Raw genomic sequence first — 20,119 nt, 5'->3', positions numbered from 1 at the left:
CAGCAAATTGTGAAGTGCAACGGACTTTGCTGCAGAAGGTTGAAAAATCATGTCAAGTACACTATGGTCCTTTTGACATAATATATGAACTCTTATTTATGTAACATAGATGTGCTACTGACATTATTGCATAATATTTGCATCAAACTTGCAAAGAGTAATGCATAATTGAACAGAAAACAGTCTTCTGGAGAAAAATCTATCTATGATGTACCTGCAATGATCTGCTTTGCTCATATTCCTGACACAATGGCCTGTTTTACTTCTGATACTTTTGATTCTTTAAGTGTTTATTTTGCTAGTAACAAATGAAAGATGTCATAAATACTCAATAGTTCAGCTACTTTTGAGATGGAGGAAAAATTAATTCAAAATAAGCATGGTCCATCTTACCTGTTGCTTGTTGTTTGGAGTATATGGCAACATAGTAGAAACGTGGAACATGATTTCATAGTCCTTATATGTTGTGTATAGGGAGTGAGTACCCGTTGAATCAGCTTCAGTTAAAGGAAAAAAGAAAAAATAAAAGCATTGTTTTTAAAAAAAATTTAAAAATTAAGTTTCAGTATTATCAAAGAAAATAATCAGGCAAGACAAGAATTCCTATTCATCCTTGATCCTAGATGAAATGTCAGCAAGTAAAAACTTACCCAGAGTTTATTCACCTGCCAAAGCAAATTCACATACAGATGGCACATACTGTACTTTCCCCAGTGAAGGACTTGTTAGCAATAGGGAACTTATACCAGAAAACCCTGAAAAACACCTATTTAAGCATGAAAAGTGATAAAAGTCTGAAATAATTTTCAGACACCACCCAGTATCTCAGGCTAATCGGAATGAAAATGGACTAGAAAGAATGTGAAAAGGACTTCAGAAAAAAAGGTAGACAAGACACTGCAAATGAATACCATGATCTCATGCATAACTAAATATCAATGGACATATAACCCACAGTATATGAAAAAAGAGCATGGGTTCTTCTAAACATAATACCAGGGCTCTAAATTAACTGTAATGAAGTCAGATAAAACCTTCACTAAAACAGGTGCTTTATGGATAGGAGCAGTCAAAAACTCAAATGGGATGGTAGCATGCTTACAGCTGATGACAGAAAAGCCCACAACAACGAGATTAAGATGCTGGCATATTAATCAAAGGTACTCTCACCTGTTTTGGGTTCTGGCCACCCTATTTTAAAAGTTATAGAAGAAAGAGAAGGGATCCAGAAACAGGCCACAAAAATAATTATACGTGGATGGAGAGACTTCCATGTGGAGAGAAAGTGATAAAAACTAGGATTATGAAGTTTAGAAAGAAAAAAAGAAGAGGGGATATTATTAAAGTTTACAAAGTGTTGGTTGAAGACAACACTTGATTACAGACAAATTGGGAACTTCAGTTTTTACTTTTTCTTTCTCTCTCTCAAAAAAAAAAAACAACTTTGAAAAATATTCCATTAATTTAAGTAGTAACATATTTAAAGCTGAAATAGTGAATATATTCTATTAAACATAACTGCTGTCCACAGTGCAAAAAGCCCGTTTTCAAATAGGATTTTAAAAATAGCTAGGTTTTTATACAGAAAAAAGCATCCTGCTTTTTTGAAGTTATATAAACATGCTATTACATTATATAATCCCAGCTATTTATAGCAATGTATTTTAAAAAGCTGTTAAATACTAGACCTTGGCATTTTTTGTTAGGAGAGAGATCATGTTACTAAGGAGATAATAGCGCTGAGATTTGTGAAGCATTTACAATAACATAAATATACAGTTTATTCACCCAGGTTTTAGGTATAAGCTTTGACAAGTTTGTTTTCTGTCAGAATAACAAAATAAAGGTAACTTCGCTGTAAATGAAAAACCACATCATCATCCATAAAATGAAATGGATTTTTTTCTACATTATAGCTGCACAGAGATATTGCATTTCCAAATCATCTCTACAGAACAAAAAGGGAATAATAAGGAAAAAAAAATAAGATTCCTAGAATCTGATAAAAAACATCTCTTAATGTTTCAAGGAGATTGGGCTCTCTTTTCCAAGACTCAACATTGCCATTACAAAAACACTAGCTAACTGCTCAATATTTCCTTTTTAATGCTAATTAGAACAGCACAACAGCTGAAAGGGAATCATTTCATCTTGCACTCAGTTTACAGCACCCTGTATCCTGATCATTACAATGCATGCTGAAGGAGGCAGATGCACCTGAAAGTCACCTGAACATCAACATAACTCCTTGCTGGCTTTTTTTTTGTCTAACTAAATATGCTAATTTGTACATGAATTTCTATAAATAGAACATACAAAAATGGTACACAGAACTATAAAGGGGGACCAGGTGTAAAACCAAAGGCGATTGGGAAGACAACAGGCAGGGGAAAGAAGGCCCTACAGAAGGGGAAAAGGCCCAAAAATGGTTGGGGGGAAGAGGAAAAGAATAAAGGAATTCTGACAAATGATATACTAGAACACTAGAACACCACCTATGCATTTAAACCAAACTTTCAACTTTCCTGGATGGACTTCATTTCAGGCAGAAAAGGGTTCTTTCTCAGAAAAGCACTAGTTCTGCAAACTAAGTAACAAGGCTACAATCCAAATGACACATTTAACGATTCCCATTATTTCCAAGTACTTCACAGCTTAAATCCCTGTTACTCAAATCCAGCTACAAATGTAAATCCATATCCACTACAGACTGTGTATCTTCCTCACCATTCAGATTTCTTCTTTCTTAAAAGTCCAGAAAGCTTTTTTTTGAAGTACAACACAATAATTACAGGTGTTTACTTTAAATCAAATCACTGCAATTGCAGTAAAATCCAAGACCGTGCACTGGAACAGCATCCATCATTTCAAGGTCAGAATGGTAAGGCACAACCTACTTTGATTTCCTTGTATTTAACAGAGGTTTGAGGGATGTACAAATTCATTAGCACCTTTTTAGATGGAAGATATCCCCTCCTGCCATCAGTTTACAGCATACCTATTGATGCTGCCTTCTCAGTCTTGTCCCGTTACTGGATTTGGTTACTTAGCTGAGGACTTATCTGATCATCTTTTGCTTCCATCATTATTCACATTTAAAAATCCACCTTATTCTTCTGTCCTTCCAATGCTTCTCAGCTGTCTTCACAAGGACTGCCTTAACAGACTCCCATTTAAGTTTTTTTTCCCACACTAACAGAGCTCAAAACTGTGATTGACACCAACAGCACACTGCTGATAAATTCACCCCACTGAAGTGACAGAACCTGTCAGCCTGCTTCTACAGAGCTTTTAAAACCTCTGCAATAGGAAACTGTATAAAACCAGTACAACTAGAAAATCTCAGCATTTCAAAGGAAAGCATGTTGCAAGGAATTGTAGGAAAACAAAAAGTAAATTATATCGATGAGGCAGAAGAAGAAACAGCTATTGCTACAAACAGCAGCAGCATTCACAATTAAAAGAAACAAAAAGTTTCAGAGCTTAATGTTGTTCCCATCTACCTTTGCTGTTAAAAAGCCCTGCCTTATTTCTAGTTTCTCCTAGTTATTGGCCCAAATTCCACACCTGTCAAACCTGCTCTCCTTTCTGTTGTACACAAGGATTACACAAAGCATCCATGTTCAACTTCTGTAACATCAGAGTCATTTTCAGAGACTGTTTTGAAGGACAGAATCCTTTTATTTTGTAATATACAGAAGTATACGAGTAACAGAGAAAAGCAGGACTTCCTCCCAGGCCCCATTTCTGGTTAATAAATTGAGGAACCTCTGACCTCCTTTGGCTATTGGTCTTCAAGTGAATGTCTCAGACCCAACAGAGTAAGTCTATTCTTACTTCCATGTAGTTAAAAAGATGTTAAATTGTGAAAGTTAAGTTAATCCATCTGTATTATTTCATTAGAAGCACTGGGTTTTACTGACAACCCCTAAATTAAATGTCAATTTGAACTGCATTAATTCCCTAGATTTTTAATCTATTTAGTCTCTTCTGTGCTGTTTTCATATTCTTCTCGTGTCTTAACCAAAAATCATGCAATATAAACGTCTAATACAGAAGCCTACCATTATAAATTAAGTTTATAATCTCATCAAATAGACAATTCATAAACTCCTACAACTCACATTAATCAATCTCCCTAATTTCCTGCACCAACCACACTACCACTTTGCTGGACACACAGTGCAAGGCTACCAAGCCTAGTGTTATCCAGCTGATCCCATTTACCAATTTAAAATATTGAGAAAAAAGATTAAGGGGGGGGGGGGATACAGCATGCATTACAACTAGAAAATAAAGTAAAATGACTGAACTTATAATTTGCAAGATCACTGTGATGTTTATTACTTTAAAGTGATGCCCATGAACTTCCTAGCAACTGTGGGATAGATGACATTTTCAAGCTCTATTTCCTATTCAAGTCTGCAGGCTGCCAAGAAATAGACTGCTTCCCCTCCGGTAACTCTAGAAATATACAATCAAAACTTTAAAAGTAGCAGCTCTTTTCCACAGTGGCACTGGCAGAGATCCAAAGCTGAAGCCCTTGAAGGATCCAATATTCTTAAAAAGGCTTTCAGTTAATAGGATGCATGAGATTCCTCCTTTTAAAAATTGGCTCTGTTAGGTATACTTACCAATTAGGCCCCTAATTCTAAAAATTTCCAAGAACAACTGTTCTGAAACTGCCTTTTGCTAGAACAACTTTACTTTTAAAAATCTGCATAAATTAAAAACATCTTGTGAAAATTTCCAGAGTACATATACAAATCAGCTTCCCTCCATGCTGAGAAAATCTTTCATAGTGTCATACATCATGCATCTGCTTTTCATAGGCTGCAAAATATTGTTCAAAGGTATAGGAGCTAGCAAAGTAGCCTACATAGCTCTGACCTTTCTTGCAAGTTAATGAACAGACATTTGTTCTCTTTGCAATCAGCTGTGCTGACATTAAACAGAATTTTTATGCAGGAAAACTTCCTGAATAATGAGACCACAGGAACTATTTCATGACAGCGATTTCTAGCAACAGAACAGCACAGACCTGGAAAAGGGAGAAGCTTGCTTCCTAGCTGTACTGCCTGTTTCAACAGAACTCTTAAGTCAGGGTAAAACCCACCACCTCCTCCTTTGCATACTTTTCTGTGACAAGGCCAAAGCAGAAAAGACTAGTTGATTACTCAGGGTAGCTACTTAAGATGCACTGCCTCTCAGTATTCTGCTGTTGGCATATTCTCCATACCCGAGATGCAGCTCTTGCAGCCATCTCTAGTTTTTAGATTTTGCCTACCACAAGGTGCATTCCCCCCCCCCCCCTTTTATATGTAGAATATGCAATAAGGATTTCCAAATTAAGCTACCCCAAAGAGCTTAGTGTTGCGCTCCCAAAACACCACCTTCTCTTCCACCACTTCCAGTCCTTGCTTTGTATACTGGCAGATAGGAAAACATAGTGCCATCAAGATCAATTACAAAAGTTCGTTGCTGTTATTCACGTGTCCTCCTGTCTAAACCTGCTCGTTAAAAATTCATATATGCGCTGTATAGTTATGTGTTCCTCAGTCAGCCTGCAGACAACATAACCCAAAAAATTTCAGACAACTTAGAAGCTCCTAAGCAGTTATAGCTGATGAGGTCCCACACATGTGAGCTTGCAAACCTTGACTGAAAGAAAACATAGGAAACCCTTCATGAAAGCAGCAGCTTCCACTACAAATATCCCCCCACCTCTTGGATCACAGTGAAGTGCTCATGTAAAGCCTTCTTGTATTTTTAGATACAGAGTGGAGCCAGTAGGTCTACTGAACAATGTGAAAAAGACATGTCAGCTCTCAACACCGAGTAGAAAACCTTCATTACAAGAAGACAGCTCTTAAAACCTTTAAGTTTGAGAAATAAGACTAAGTGAGGGGGAGGGAAATAAAGCATGCATTACAACTAGAAAATAAAGTAAAATGACTGAACTTATAATTTGCAAGATCACTGTGATGTTTATTACTTCAAAGTGATGCCCATGAACTTCCTAGCGACTGTGAGATAGATGACATTTTCAGGAGAGGTTGAGTCAACTAAAAATGTACATATGTGTCCATTCAACAGGTGCTAGACTGTAGTACATAAAACCAAAAGCTGACAAAATTCTTTTCTTGACTCAGAAGCACAAAAAGGAACCCAAACATTACTGGAAAATCCTGCTGAAAAAGATTTCAACCAAGTACTGAAGACACAGTTACTACTTTCATGGGTGTATCTGGGCACATGAATCAACTCTTACTTATACAGCATTTACACATACTGGAAACCGGTGTGTGTGGACTGACACCAAAAAAGGGGTTGTTTTTCAGATGTCTTAACTAAACCAGAAGAAAGGGAAGAGAGGATTTTAACTATGAAAGTAACAAGGAGATCACAATAGAAAACCAGAAGCTATGAAATAATATTTTCCCTGTTTTCCATACACATTTGATTTTTGGCCTAGCTTATTTTTATAACTGATAATACTTTGGAGCTGCAGAAAAGGAAAACTCAGCCTTAGAATCATTGTATAATATATTTCCAGTAAAGGCAAGAAACTGTTACAGCAAGAAACTGCCTGGATCTCATCTGGAATCACACATATAATCCTAGCTACTAAAATGAAAGAGAATGCCCTCATCCAAGTTTGAATTCAGAGGAAGGTTACCAAGTAATATCGCGGGGGTGTGAGGAGCAGAGAAAACTATGCCTCCTATACCAATAAGAGAGACTTGGGTTATTAAGGGTAACATCACAAAAGCATAGAGGAGACAAAACTAACATGTAAATGCACTCAAGGGAGTAAATACATTAGAGGGAATTTAAGTATTGCAACTAAAAGAAAGCAGCCTCAGTGGTAAATGTGTGTGAAATGGGTATTCATTTAAGGCTGAAACCACAGGAAGTTTTATAACCCTCTGAGGAGTGATGATTAGGCTGATCAAGAACAGCCTGAGGAGACTGAACATGATCCCTGTAAGGACACAAGGTAGAATGGTGGAGAACTAAAGCACAGCAAGTTACTGTTTTTGTGACAGGAGACCTGTGATAAGAGCACAGTTTTTGCTGCGCTCAAGTTATGAATGCTTTTCAGCTTTCATGAATCAACTCCACATTTCATTTCCTTTACTGCAAGCGAGTAGAATAGCAAAAGATTTCCATAGGAGCTAGTTAGTTTAATACTCAAAGACAGGCCAAAATTTCCCTGAGTAATTTTAAGCAGATTTACAAACGGAATATAAACAGGTATTTCACAAGCTTGATTCCAAAAGTAGGGAGTTTCTTTTATAGATACTGTCACCCAAGATCATCCTTCCACTGCATTTTTGTTGCAATATGTTTTGCAGCTAAAGCTGATAATGTAACTGCCAAATCCAGTTTATTCTCCGTAACTCAAAGGAAAAAAAATCAGAGGGAGGAATACATTTGATAGAAGGTGTAAGACAAAACAAAAACCAAAAAAACTGCCTAAAAGAAAAACCAAATGCAGCTGACATGGCAGAAAAGCAATAGATCAACTTGTCTAGGTGGAGCGACATAGACAGGTTCCAACATTTTTTGATGACAGTATTAGCATAGCATTAAAAAGAATTATGACATATCAACTGTACTGATTACTCTTTAGACAACACATTGATGATGCATTTTCAACACCAATAATTGTTCCAGTTACCGGTTTCTTGTCACTGCATTAGTGGTAATTTCATACCAAATTAGTACAAATAGCCAATACTTAGAGCTAAAAGACTGTATAGGTCAAATTACATACTGGCTCTGCTTTCACTTCTAATACTGAGCAACTTCCTATAGCAAAGAGGTTATTTTTAAGAACTCTGTATACAAAGTCAGTTAGCAACCATATGATGCATTTTGTCTGCTTAAGGGAAAAAAAATGAAAAAGCCTTACTCTTCGTATCCAGCTGAGCACGATACTTTTCAAACCCCTTGAGTCGAACACGTTCTCCCAACAGCTGAAGAAACTCTTCAAAGGCTGGACCTGCTGATTCATTATTATACATTTCTTCCTCTGTGCTTTGCCCAGCTTTGCAGTACATGATACCCACCTTCAGTTGGTAACTTAACTGCAAAGGGAAAAATATTAAAATATATGTACCCCGAGTGATGCAGCAACTTATTCACTAAATTAGCTTCACATTTTTTACTAAACCCATAATTCACAAAGAAAAAAATACCTAAGTATCTGTCTAATTTCAAATGTTAGTCTGGTTCCAAATACTCTCACTGTTTTCCACCGCAATGGCCTTGAGGATGGCATATTTCATTTGAAGGTATCAAAATGCTTTCTGACATGAAACAAGCATTCATGTTCCTTACTTTCAGGAGTACAACACTGCAGCTTACAAATGGTGAATGTCTTAAATCAAGACACACGGAAAGTGCTGGCTGAGTAATGCCAGGATCTTTATTCTCATTCTTAGGCTGGTACCATGGTTACTATCCTATGCTAAACATTCCACACAGAAGAGAAGGGCACAGCATGTGCTCATTTCTGTAGTAAGTGACAAAATCAACATTCTCACGCTTCAAAGAGAAGACAAAAATTATTCACCTATTAGTGCATTCACCTGTTAATCAAAGTTGAAAGTCAATGCCATTCAGTTGCCTTCCTGGACTTAAAAATGCAGTAACAAAGAAAATAGCTAAATTTGAGAAATGATGGTAATACTTTAAAGATATTTACTAGCACAGACCTTCACATATTTGTGCTTTGTAGTTCGATTTTTCCTCTAATTTGGTGTTTCATGTTCCCAATATAGCAGAAACTGAAGATGTGAATAAAGTAACTTTTTAGCCAACCATAATTGCAATTCTGCAAACTGTTCTCACCAATTCCAAATCGATGCACACACACAAAAAGGACCACATCTGTGCCCTTTTTACATTTGGACTACAGAAACAAAAGTTACAGAAGGGAAGAAAGCAGCACCCACAGCCATTTACTGCCATCCATCTCCAATACCAACTTCACAGGCAGGATCTCTGACTGGCAGAGCACAAAAGAGTGCCTCAGAGTTGATGCATGTAATTAATCTAGTAAAAATGCATACTTATTGCAGGGTAAATCATTCCTCTCACACAAATTTCTGCAGAGAAATTAAATAAATGCCAAGGAAGTCTGTCAGAGCAAAATCACAAGAAAGTCTGTTGAAACTGGCATGAGATTTACAGGTTTGGGCTATAGGTTAGTGGGAAGTGAACACAGTTATTTGCAAGGGCACTGGAAGCAAAGACACCTGAATAGCCTGTGATTTGCTCTCAAAGCTTCTATCACAGGTCATGAGACAAAAGGTTTTGGAACTTTCTGGGATCATGAGGACACACATAATGATTAACCAGAATTTTTTTTAATTTTAGCTTACTGTATTTATGGTAGGATAATTTAAAAGCCCCCAGAGGCGGTCCTACTCTGTCTCAAAGTAAATTTTAAAAAGTTTAAAAAAACCTGTAAATTGCAGCTTTACTGTATTCTTTTCTTACTACCAAGGATGAATGGTAACAGGAATAAAGTATTAGCAGTAGGAAAACAAGGAGTGAAAAAAGAAGGCTGAAGATCAGCCTGGCTTGATCACTCCCTTTGAAGTTAGGCATATGTAATGAGTCACAGTTCAAGGCTGTTTCTTTTCTCCCCTCCAGAATGTCACTTATTTTATCATCTGACACAATGACTACCTGGCTTGCACCTTCTAAGTATGTCCAAATTTTGTGTGATAAAAATATGAGTACAGCATAGAATCATAGAACCGTTTAAGTTGGAAGGGACCTTAAAGATCTAGATCCACCCCCCTGCCATGGGCAGGGACACCTTTCACTAGACCAGGTTGTTCACAGCCCCGTCCAGCCCGGCCTTGAACACTGCCAGGGATGGGACATCCACAGCTCCTCTGGGCAGCCTGTTCCAGTGCCTCACCACCCTCACAGTAAAGAATTACTTCCCAATGTCTAATCTAAATCAAACCTCTTTCAGTTTAAAACCGTTACCCCTTGTTCCTATCACTGCACTCCCTAATAAGAGTCCCTTCTCCATCCTTCCTGTGGGCCTCCTTTAAGTACCGGAAAGATGCTCTAAGGTCTCCCCAGAGCCTTCTCTTTTCTAGGCTAAACAACCCCAATTCTCTCAGCCTGTCCTCATCTCAGTCTACTGCTTATGAAACAAACATTCACAGTCCAACTTTCAAAATTGCAATTGAAAGGAAAAAAAGAAAAATAAATCAATTTTTGCCTCGAAGTAATGTTTCTATTTTATTTTCTCTCATTGTTAACTATTGAAATGCTTTCTTTGTAACTATAAAACAAAAACGCTCTTTTAGCACTAGACACACAACCAAAAGCCTTCACCATTAAGAATGAAGACTGCATATTTTGGGCACAGAAGTATTAAGACTTGAAGCAAAAATATTTATTGGTACAACAAATACCGAGCACCTGCAAATTAATATTACAACTTATTGTTATGATTATTATTTCAACTCCTCATTCACTAAAAGAAATACAAAAATTCAGAACTGTCAGCGTACACAATGCTTAAAACAATCCAGATATAGATGGATGACACACTGGTTGGTTTGTTTTTTAAACACCCTGCATGATGACTGATTAAGATCTAAATTTTCTCAGGAATCGCAGGAGCTAGATGAGGTTTGTGGGTACATTTCCACAATCTCTGCCTAGCTAGTAAACTACATGATCCCACTCACTGCAAGCTTATTACCTGACAGCAGCCAAACGTAGCACCTTTGCTGACATGGCTATGTGTTCTCAGAGAGCCTGGACCAGCTACTGCTGACACATAGGAAGGGAGGAGAGAGGAAGAGAGAAAGGAAGGGTGGTGAGAGATAGCACTGCAGCTGCTCCTGCCAGAACAACTGCCATCACTTTCCTTATCATCATCAGCAGGTCCTGTCTTGGACCATTCAGGCAACGTTTGCTGCTCAGATGTGCTCTCTGCCCATTCCCAGGGAAATATGATTGTCTCATGAGACAACAATGCCTTAGCTGCACTGCTAATTACAATAGTTTCTAGTAATTTTACTTAAGTTAGGACAACGAGAACCATTCTCACCAAGCACAACCTAAACTATTTAAGCTTCAAATTCAGGTGAAATAAGTCTCTTCAAGGGCACAAACATAAATGGGATCCGCAGCGTCCATGAGCAGCCAAACAACTGTCCTTTACTGCTTTGAAAGTGTCAGCCTAGGAAACCAAATAAGGACTATACAAAGAGCTGCATATGCGTTCTAGCTATGTTCTTAGATTTGTTGAACTTCAAAAAAGTTGCATAAGGACAACACAAGCTGGTATTTGTGAATCAAAAAAAGTGGATCTGCAAGAAGGCAGGCATAGAGTCTCTACACCTCCTTCTTGATCTCTTTAGGGTCCTTAGAAGTGTATTAAGTCCAAGTAAAAGCTAAAAAAAGGAGTTAAAGGATGAATTTTGCTGTGGTAAAACTCCTAAAGTAGCAGCCTCATTTTAATAATCTAAAAGTATTTACACATTTATATATGTGGGAAAAGTGCGCTTCAAGTATTTGTCTAGCACCCAGTGAAAGACAGGAGAAAGCGTATCTTGGATTTAACCAGTCAGCAAGTTTGTATTATAAATACGGAATTAAATTAAAAATCAACTGACATTTCACAGTATTACTGTGAGTGATGAACTGCCATAAAGATAAACTTCTACTGGAATAAATCGGTAATTGCCCTGATATTCAAATTTTTAAATCATATTTGGAAGTAAATCTAAAGTAAGTTACCATGAACTCTGCATTCAAAGTGAAGATTAGTAGATGGTAATTAGCCTGGAAGCTAGTGCAGCCCTACAGAACAATTGGATTGCTTTTTAACACAGAATCATTCAAATGAATGCATTTTAATAAAGACAATAAAAGAACAGCTAGGTGACAAGCAATGTGGGTCACATGTACAGAACAGCAGTTGTTACCATGACACTAGCAATCTAAGGGAAAGTAAGAAACACACAACTTGCCCCAGTTTTATACTGGTGGGGTATGTCAAGAAGAATATTCCTATTCTTACACTGGGTGTAAAACGCAGATATTGAAAGACTGGAAGAGAAAAGAGCTCAGCCATAAAAGTGATATGAAATTCAGAGAAAATACGTAAGACTTGAAAAGTACAATCTGTTTAGTTTATCATAAACAAGACCAACAGATGATTTAATCACTGCACACAAAAACCTTTGCTGGAAAAGTCTCACACTGAAATGACTCTTAAGATATAGCAGAGAAAGATATCAGCAGTCTGGAAACCAAAAGCAGATAAAATTTAAAATAAAAACCTGCAAATTCTTGAACATGAAAACAACCAACTCTTTAAAACCTCAAACAAACATAAAAAAAGATAGCTTATCCTAATCAAAACTGTTGCAAACAAGTTTGGCTCAATGAAGGGGTGAAATTTTATGGCTAAGCCAGGATAAGGTCACTTTACAGTCTTAACTCTTAAATTTACAAAATATTTTGTTATATTAAATGGGCACCTGTTCAAGCTGTAATGAAACAGTGCAACACTCTACAAGAAGTAGTGATAAACATTCTGTGTACCTAATTAGTAGAGCAGCTGTTACACAATTTTTTTCAATTAGCTTGGAATTGATAAAAAAATGCAGCTTCTAATTAATACAGAGTGCGCTCATCTTTTTCTGTTAGAAGTGTCAAACTGTTTCATTACCACAAAAACAGAAAATACTTTGATGTAGATAATACAATTTTAACTATCACTTAAACATTTGAAAATCATTAAGGACAAGTAGTAACATATACCATACACTGTATTCTGGGAGCTTAATGACATACAGGATATGAAATAAGGATAATTTAATAATTTTTTAGACATAAGCAACTTTTGAAGCAAATTATGCTGAAGTATTTTTCAAATTAGGTATTTAGTAGAAATAATGTGGGTGGGTTACTTTTAAACAGAGCTTTCTGCCTTTTTTTTTTTTTTTTTTTTTTTTTTTTGGTGAAATTTTTCCCATTAACACTATTGAGGTTGCATGTTCTTGACATGCCTATCTGGAAGGTACTGATCTTTGAATCCAAAGGCTCACTTATGGAGCCACGTTGAATTAAATGCCATTTTCTACAGTGCCAAAACAGAAAACTTGGGAAAGAGATTCAAAGATATACTTGAGTCTTCAAGTGCCTGACAACTGTGATACTGGATGAAGAGCAGATTAGGTTTAGGCTCAGGTAACAAATCATAAACACTGAACATGTTCATATTTGGAATCAATGCTCTAATCATCTCAGGAAAACACTCAGGCTTCCAGCTTCTTAGGACTTCATCAGAGAATAGTTACACCAAGCAGTGTAAGCATCTGAAGATTCTGTCCTTTTAGCAGGCTATATAGTAAACCCATCTCCCCTTAACCTATGTGTTTGCTCATGGCAGTAATATAGTTCTCTGCAGGAGCCAATAAGCATATGCCGATACAGAGCATACTTAAATTTTCAAGTGACATCTAACAAAACTTCTACAAAAAGCTTAAATAGCTAAATAGCCTGAACACCCTAAATAGACAGGGTACAGAAAAAACCTCACTTAGAACCTGTAACTGGCTAAAAGACAAAAAGGAGCTGGAGAAAATAATGAGTAGACTAACACAGAGATCTGAACTTGGACATACAGTATTCAACACATTTGAACAATCTGATAGAGGTGATGAACAGTAAAGTCACAAAGTCTGTTAATATTACTGAATTATTACTTTACAGAATCGGAGTTGAAGACTGGCTATGAGAGCTCCCAAAGGAGCTTCTGACAGCGGATAACTGGGCAGAAGAACGGCAGATCAAGCTTTACTTGCACTGAGGTTCAAGTGATCCATGTGGTACACAGATACCAACTTTATATCTACAGCAATGAGCTCTGAATTATACCCTATGGGACAGGACCTTAGGTGTTCACGAGAATATAGTTTCAGTGTTCAGTAGTAGTCACAAAGCAAATAATTTATCAGTAATCACTACAGAGTGAAGAGGTAAGAAAGCATACAAACCAAAAATTTTCTTTTTTAAAAAACTAGACCTTTTAAAATATATATGGGAGAGAAGAGGCAAACTGAAAAAAATCCTGAGAGGTAAAAGCATGATCAAAAGTACATAACTTCTACATGAGAAATGACTAACTAAACTAGGATTCATTAAACTAGTGAAGTAAAGGGGTAGGACAGAGCACCCTATGGAAGCCTACGAGCTCTCAGGAGCTAAGAAAGTAACACTCCATGCTCATCCTTTTCTCATATCTTAGCCAAGCACCCACTGTTCGTCACGGTCAGTGACAATATTGGGCTGCACCCACCTTGAGCTGACCACACATAACAATTCTCATTTTAGTCTGGATGCTCTGTGATAGTCACAGCTACCCACTCCTTCATCCTCTTGCACCATGTCCTTAGTGAAACAGATGAGGTTCTGAAACTAGCTACAGGACAAAGCACTTCGCTCAAGTTTTGCTTCTGGTAGGTATTTATTTAGGGATTCTCTAAATCACAAGGAGGCTGACAAAAATCATCATGATAGTCACTCATAAACCTGTTTAGAAGAGCTATATTCTCTCCCTTGTGAGGCAGATAACGATTAGACCTTTTCCAATTTTATGATGGCAATGTTAAACTGACAGCAAGAAGAAATAACACCACAGATGTTAATTCTGTGCAGTAAATGCTCATCATGAGAAGCAAAAAGGACCAGGAGAAAGAGACAGCCTCAGTACTGTTAAATGTCACTGTTGAAGTTTTTAATCGTAAAATTCACTTCACTTATGGACTTACATTTTTGTAATCTAATCTGTATAGCTAACAAGCCTCAGTTCCATCTTAAGAGGTCAGGGGACTATCACCTGATTGAAAACCACTTGTATGAAGAGGCTTAGAGTATTTTATCATGCAGTTTGTTTCAAGGAAGGAAAAGAAGAAACAGAAAAAAAGAGGAAAGAAGAAGAAAAAAAGACAGGCAGCAGCCTGGTAATGGTTGTGTCAATACAACATTACAACAAAACATTTAGTAAAATGCGAGATTTCTATTCTCATTGTAATACCAATGAGAAAACCCGAATTCCCTCTCTCACCCCGCCCTTTGAAAAACTATCACTTAGTGTTTTTTCAGGTAAATTAGACAATTACCATAATGTTGATCTAAAAGTTTAGACTACTTAGAGCAATGAACTTGATTTCATACATACGAAATATCCTGCTAAACTTGGAGGGAAGACAAGCAACATAACTCTCCCCACTGATGACAAGCTTTAGTTTAATGATGCATTTTAACAGACTGACTCTAATCACAAAGCTAAAAGGTAATTTTGCAGTTCACGGCAGTAATCTAACAGTTGAAGACAATTTGTCTCGTTCTATAAACTCTGCACTTACCCCTTGTTCATCCAGCTTCATAAGCTGTTCTGTGACTTTTGGAGTGTTAAAAGCCAGCCTTAGGCAATGGATATTCAGCTCAGGAACCACATACTCCAGCACTTCTTTTAGGGGAAGTCCCCTGGCTGTGCAATGCTTTGCAGTTGAAGGGATAGCATCTTCCAGCACAGAGCCTCTTAATGTCATAAGCTAAGCACGCAAAACAAAAATAGCTTATATATTGAATTATGCACTGACAAAAGGTTGATTAGCAATAGCAGTGGAACAAAACGTACTATTTTTCCAATTCTCAATAGAGACTGAAGACATGAAGTAACTTATGTTGCATGAAACAGACACCAATATGCAAAATGTCACTCACTGATAGCTAACAGTAACAAGAGTATTTCAAATTATTCAACAGATTTAAGTTTTACAGGAAACTAATACTTGGAAAAGATTAGCAGTAGTATTTCTACCACAGCCTTTCGAAATATAAAAGTACACTTCTCAGGTCTATCCACTGTCACATATAAAAGCAGAGGAAGTAATTTCCCTCCTCTTTGCTTGCTTCTAGCCAGTATAGCTCCTCTAAGTTTCTCTAGCTTTAACCAATACAACCTTCGCAGTTTCCTCTGTATTGGATGTTATGAAATAACTCACTAATACGCTTACTCGTATTCCATGTAGTAAAACATGCAGCATAAACTCCTGGATTATACATATGTAGGGGAAACAGACATCTATTACACACGCTGAAAAGCAGACAGACCCCACACATGCCACCTGTTTTTGCCTGCTCACTTCTAGCTTCTTTTACTATCATTCCTGAACTGCTTACCTCACTGGTTCTGAATATGATCCGGTAGTTGTATTGAGGTCCATTTTCTTTGATTTCCTCTGGTTTCTCTCTTCTTATACTCACAGCTACTGGACCGAGGTTCTCATCTGCCCCAAAATAGTTCCAGTGTTCTTGCATTAAAAAAACACAACCAAAACACCAACAAATGAAAATCCATCTTCTTACACTTCAACTACATTTTCATGCTTGTTATACTAACAATAAATTGTCAGCTCCACTAGAGTCAATAAGAGCATGTCCTCAGCGCTACCAGGATTTCATTCTTGAGCTTCAGTTCTCTAATGAGCTTCATTTATACACGAAGGCTGAAATTTACCTCTTACATTAGCTCTTATCTCTAAATGTTCCATTCACACTAAGCTAAATAAGTACAACAAATTTCCCCTCCTTAAAAATAAAAACAAGGAAGCCAAATGCACCAAAGTGGGAAACTCACCACTGTTAACATGGGGGTGGCAAACAACTGTAGTTAGCAAAAGATGTATAGAAAAAGCAAAAAACAGTCAAATAAGTTACTCAATTACAGAAGGGGAAAAAACTGATGAAGCTGGAAAATAAGTTAAAGACTTGTTCATAGTGAAAAAAACCCCACCCAAAAATCAAAGCATAGTACCACAGAAAACCAGAATAAAGTGCAAAAAACAAAGTGACTAGCAAAAGTATTTAACAGCAAAGTGCTGAACAACCTTAAGAATAAACTTGATGTGCTAAGAGTTGAGTTTAAAACTAGCCTAGCTGAGGTGGCAGAAAGGAGAGTACAGGGCTGGAGAAATTACTCTCTACCTGAACAGTAGATTATTTAAAATACATTTTTATATTAGTTTAACTACACACATATAAAGCCAAGCTGTAAATGAAAAAACCCCAAATATTAGAAAAGTCCATTTAAAAATAAAGTTCAACAATTCAAGAGATTGGTGTTGAAGGCTCTTCTACTGAGCCTTGGTTCATAATGCTCACATCTTGACTAATGACAGACATATCACTATGAATGCAGCAACACAAAGTTGCACATAGCTCAAGTGACAATCGAATTTAAATGTACAATATCTGAAAGAAAAATTTAAGACAAACTGTCAAAAAATAGAAGCATTGTACAAGAAAAGTCCTATGTCATTACTTTCCGTATGCTGCATGCATGACTTAATTTATACATACACGAAAATAGAAAGAGCTATCTGAAAATTCAACAATTCAAAGAAGAAATGTGAAATTCAGTTGAATGAGACACAGATCTAACTGCCCTGAAAGGAAACATAACCACACTGCCTGAACTTCTATATACAGATTACTTGTTATTCTTAAAACTTTAAAACAGGAATTTAAGAGCAGTCTAATATGAGCTATTCTGCTCTAGAAATAGAATGTAACTTATTTTAATATCATAAATAACTGCATCTTTAAAGATACCAAAAATAGATATTGAAATACACACCATCCAAAGTGAATGGCAGTCATTTCTCCAATGAATAATCACTTGTGGTGTTGAAAATTTGAGTGCTTCATCTTTTAATCTATTTCTTTTTTAAATTATATGTATTGGTTCTTGCTATACTTTCTGTCAATACATTAAATGCTTTTCAAGTAGGTGCCCTCTCTGTATGAACTTACTTGTGCCCTAGAATTACACCTTTGTTTTCACACAGCTGTCCACCCCTTTAAGCCCTGGGTGGCTCTGTTCTATTCCCCTGTATCTGCTATTTTTTTTACCCCCTCCTCAGTGTCTTCCATTTAAGATTTCAGAGCATGCAAGACAAAAGTAATATGCTCGCAGCACTATAAAGCTTGCTTTCACCAAATTCCTCTGCAAGTCATCAAAAGCCAATACCCTGCACAGAGGTAATTAAGATTCAAAATTCTTTTAACATCTTGTGGAATATCCTGTAAATATTGGTGTATGTTCTGGGTGACTGAATTAGTCATAAGTGGGGAAATTATGAATAGATTAGGCCATCCACATAAGCCTAATTATATCTTTATACTACTCCACTGATATGAGCCTACTAAACGCCACAGAGGTCCTCTGTTGTTTAAAAACCCAAGCTATCTTATTAGCACACTAGCTATTCTTTTTTCTCCAGTAATTAACTTGCTTTTTTCAGGATGCTTACAGCTCACCAGAAAGTTTATGGCAGAGATGGACAATGCAGAAGCACAGTCATTGAGAACATGGATCAATTTTCTATCAGCATATTATGCAGCTTCCAAAACCTGACATGGCTTGGCCATCTCCACACCAAACTGCCTAATGACTTAAAAACATTGACGTACCTCTGCTTATACCAACATTTTTTTCTTTAAAATTTTCCATTATAACACATACTAGAAGAGACAAAAAATAACATTAGTTTTCTGTACTGATAACTGCACAGATGATAAAATTTGTGTATGTTGTAACCAGCCTAGCCTGCAATTCAGATAGAGAGTTTTCTCAGGAGAAACTATTTCGTATCTTGAAAACACATCTAGGAAGGCTGGTTTGAAGCTGCATGAATACAGACATACAATTCTGTATCATTTGATTAAGCTTTTTATCTAACACCTATTTCTTTTGAAAAATGCACAAAGCAGTTGTGGAATTTTACACTTCTCTGCTAATAAGAAATGTCTTTTATCCTCTTTCCCTTCACTCTACACCGGGCAAGTGATCTTGCTCTCCTATGCATCTCCTCAGTCCTCTCTTCTAGTCACATTTACTACAGGATTATTCATTCTCTACCTTCATTTTTATTCTCTTTCTCCTCCTCTACCCTGCCTCTGTATTCATTCTGCAAGCTACAGTATAAACCCTCATATTGGACTACTTCTCCCTGTGGTACAGTTTCTTGCATCTCCACCTGATTTTCTACTCCATCCTGAATTTGCTGATATCCAGCCATTTTCTCTTTCCTGTAGCAAAAAAAAGCAGTAGCAGAATTTATGTGCACAAAGCTTAATATCCAATCTAAACATAGTTAATTAGGAGTTTTACTGTAAAAACAGTTGGCTCTGGCTGAGCCCCACAGCAGCCCTCCCAGTGCTGTGCTTGTACTGGTAGCCAGAAGGGTGCTGCTAACACACCAGCGTTTGGCTGCTGCTGAGCAGCGCTCGCACAACACCAAGGCTGGCTCTCCAACATCCCCCCATCACCAGCAGGCTGGGGGTGGGCAGGGTCTTGGGAGGGGACAGAGCCAGGACAGCTGACCCAAACAGACCCAAGGGATATTCCATACCATACGACATCTGCTCAGATATAAAACCAAGGGGGGTGGGGGGCGACATTTGTTATTTATGACATTTGTCTTCTGGAGCACCCGCTACGCACACTGAAGCCCTGCTTCCTGGGAAGTGGGTGAACATCGCCTGTTGATGGGAAGTGGGGAATAACATCTTTTGTTTTCCTCTGCATCCACGCACACATGTGACTTTTGCTATTGCTTTGTTATCTTGACCCACAAGTTTTGTGGGCACCTGGCATCCAACCAAGGTCAACCTACCACACTACTTCACAACTATAATTCAAGAATTTTATGCCAAACATGAACAACACAGAAGATAGCTTTTACTTCCACCCCACACAGAACATCACTGAAAGCAACACTCCTCAAGCCTGACATTTCATTTTAAACTACTGTTGAAAAATTATTTAAAACGCATTCAGGAGAGAACCAGCCAGAAATTCATTTATAAATCCACGCCGAAAAAAACCAATGATTGCTTGTACCTGGCCATTAAAACAGATTAAACATACTTTTAAAACTAGTGAAACATTTAGGATATAATTCCACTGATACTTCCAGTGAAAGAACCTAAGTGAAAATACTCATTTTGCTGGCAGATATTTATGAGTTTCCCTTGCAAAGGAAATCCAAGTAAA

At 37.2% G+C, this 20,119-nt stretch overlaps 1 protein-coding gene across 14 annotated transcripts in view; it reads right to left on the bottom strand.

Moving 5' to 3' along the window:
* The window catches only part of SIPA1L1 (signal induced proliferation associated 1 like 1), a 220,868-nt gene that overhangs the window by 53,098 nt on the left and 147,651 nt on the right, over window positions 1-20,119 (bottom strand). For all 14 annotated transcript variants that reach the window (XM_056345567.1, XM_056345566.1, XM_056345580.1 and 11 more), the window contains 4 exons: window positions 16,243-16,373; window positions 15,423-15,611; window positions 7,919-8,093; window positions 394-497 (listed from right to left, as the gene is read on the bottom strand). In XM_056345567.1, coding sequence (XP_056201542.1) covers window positions 394-497; window positions 7,919-8,093; window positions 15,423-15,611; window positions 16,243-16,373 — 599 coding nt within the window. The remainder of the gene's footprint in view (window positions 1-393; window positions 498-7,918; window positions 8,094-15,422; window positions 15,612-16,242; window positions 16,374-20,119) is intronic.

Source organism: Falco biarmicus, chromosome 7 (genome assembly GCF_023638135.1).
Source record: "Falco biarmicus isolate bFalBia1 chromosome 7, bFalBia1.pri, whole genome shotgun sequence".
NCBI classification, from domain to species: domain Eukaryota; kingdom Metazoa; phylum Chordata; class Aves; order Falconiformes; family Falconidae; genus Falco; species Falco biarmicus.
The sequence above is the reverse complement of the archived record's forward strand: the minus strand, read 5'-3'. Positions and strand labels throughout refer to the sequence as shown.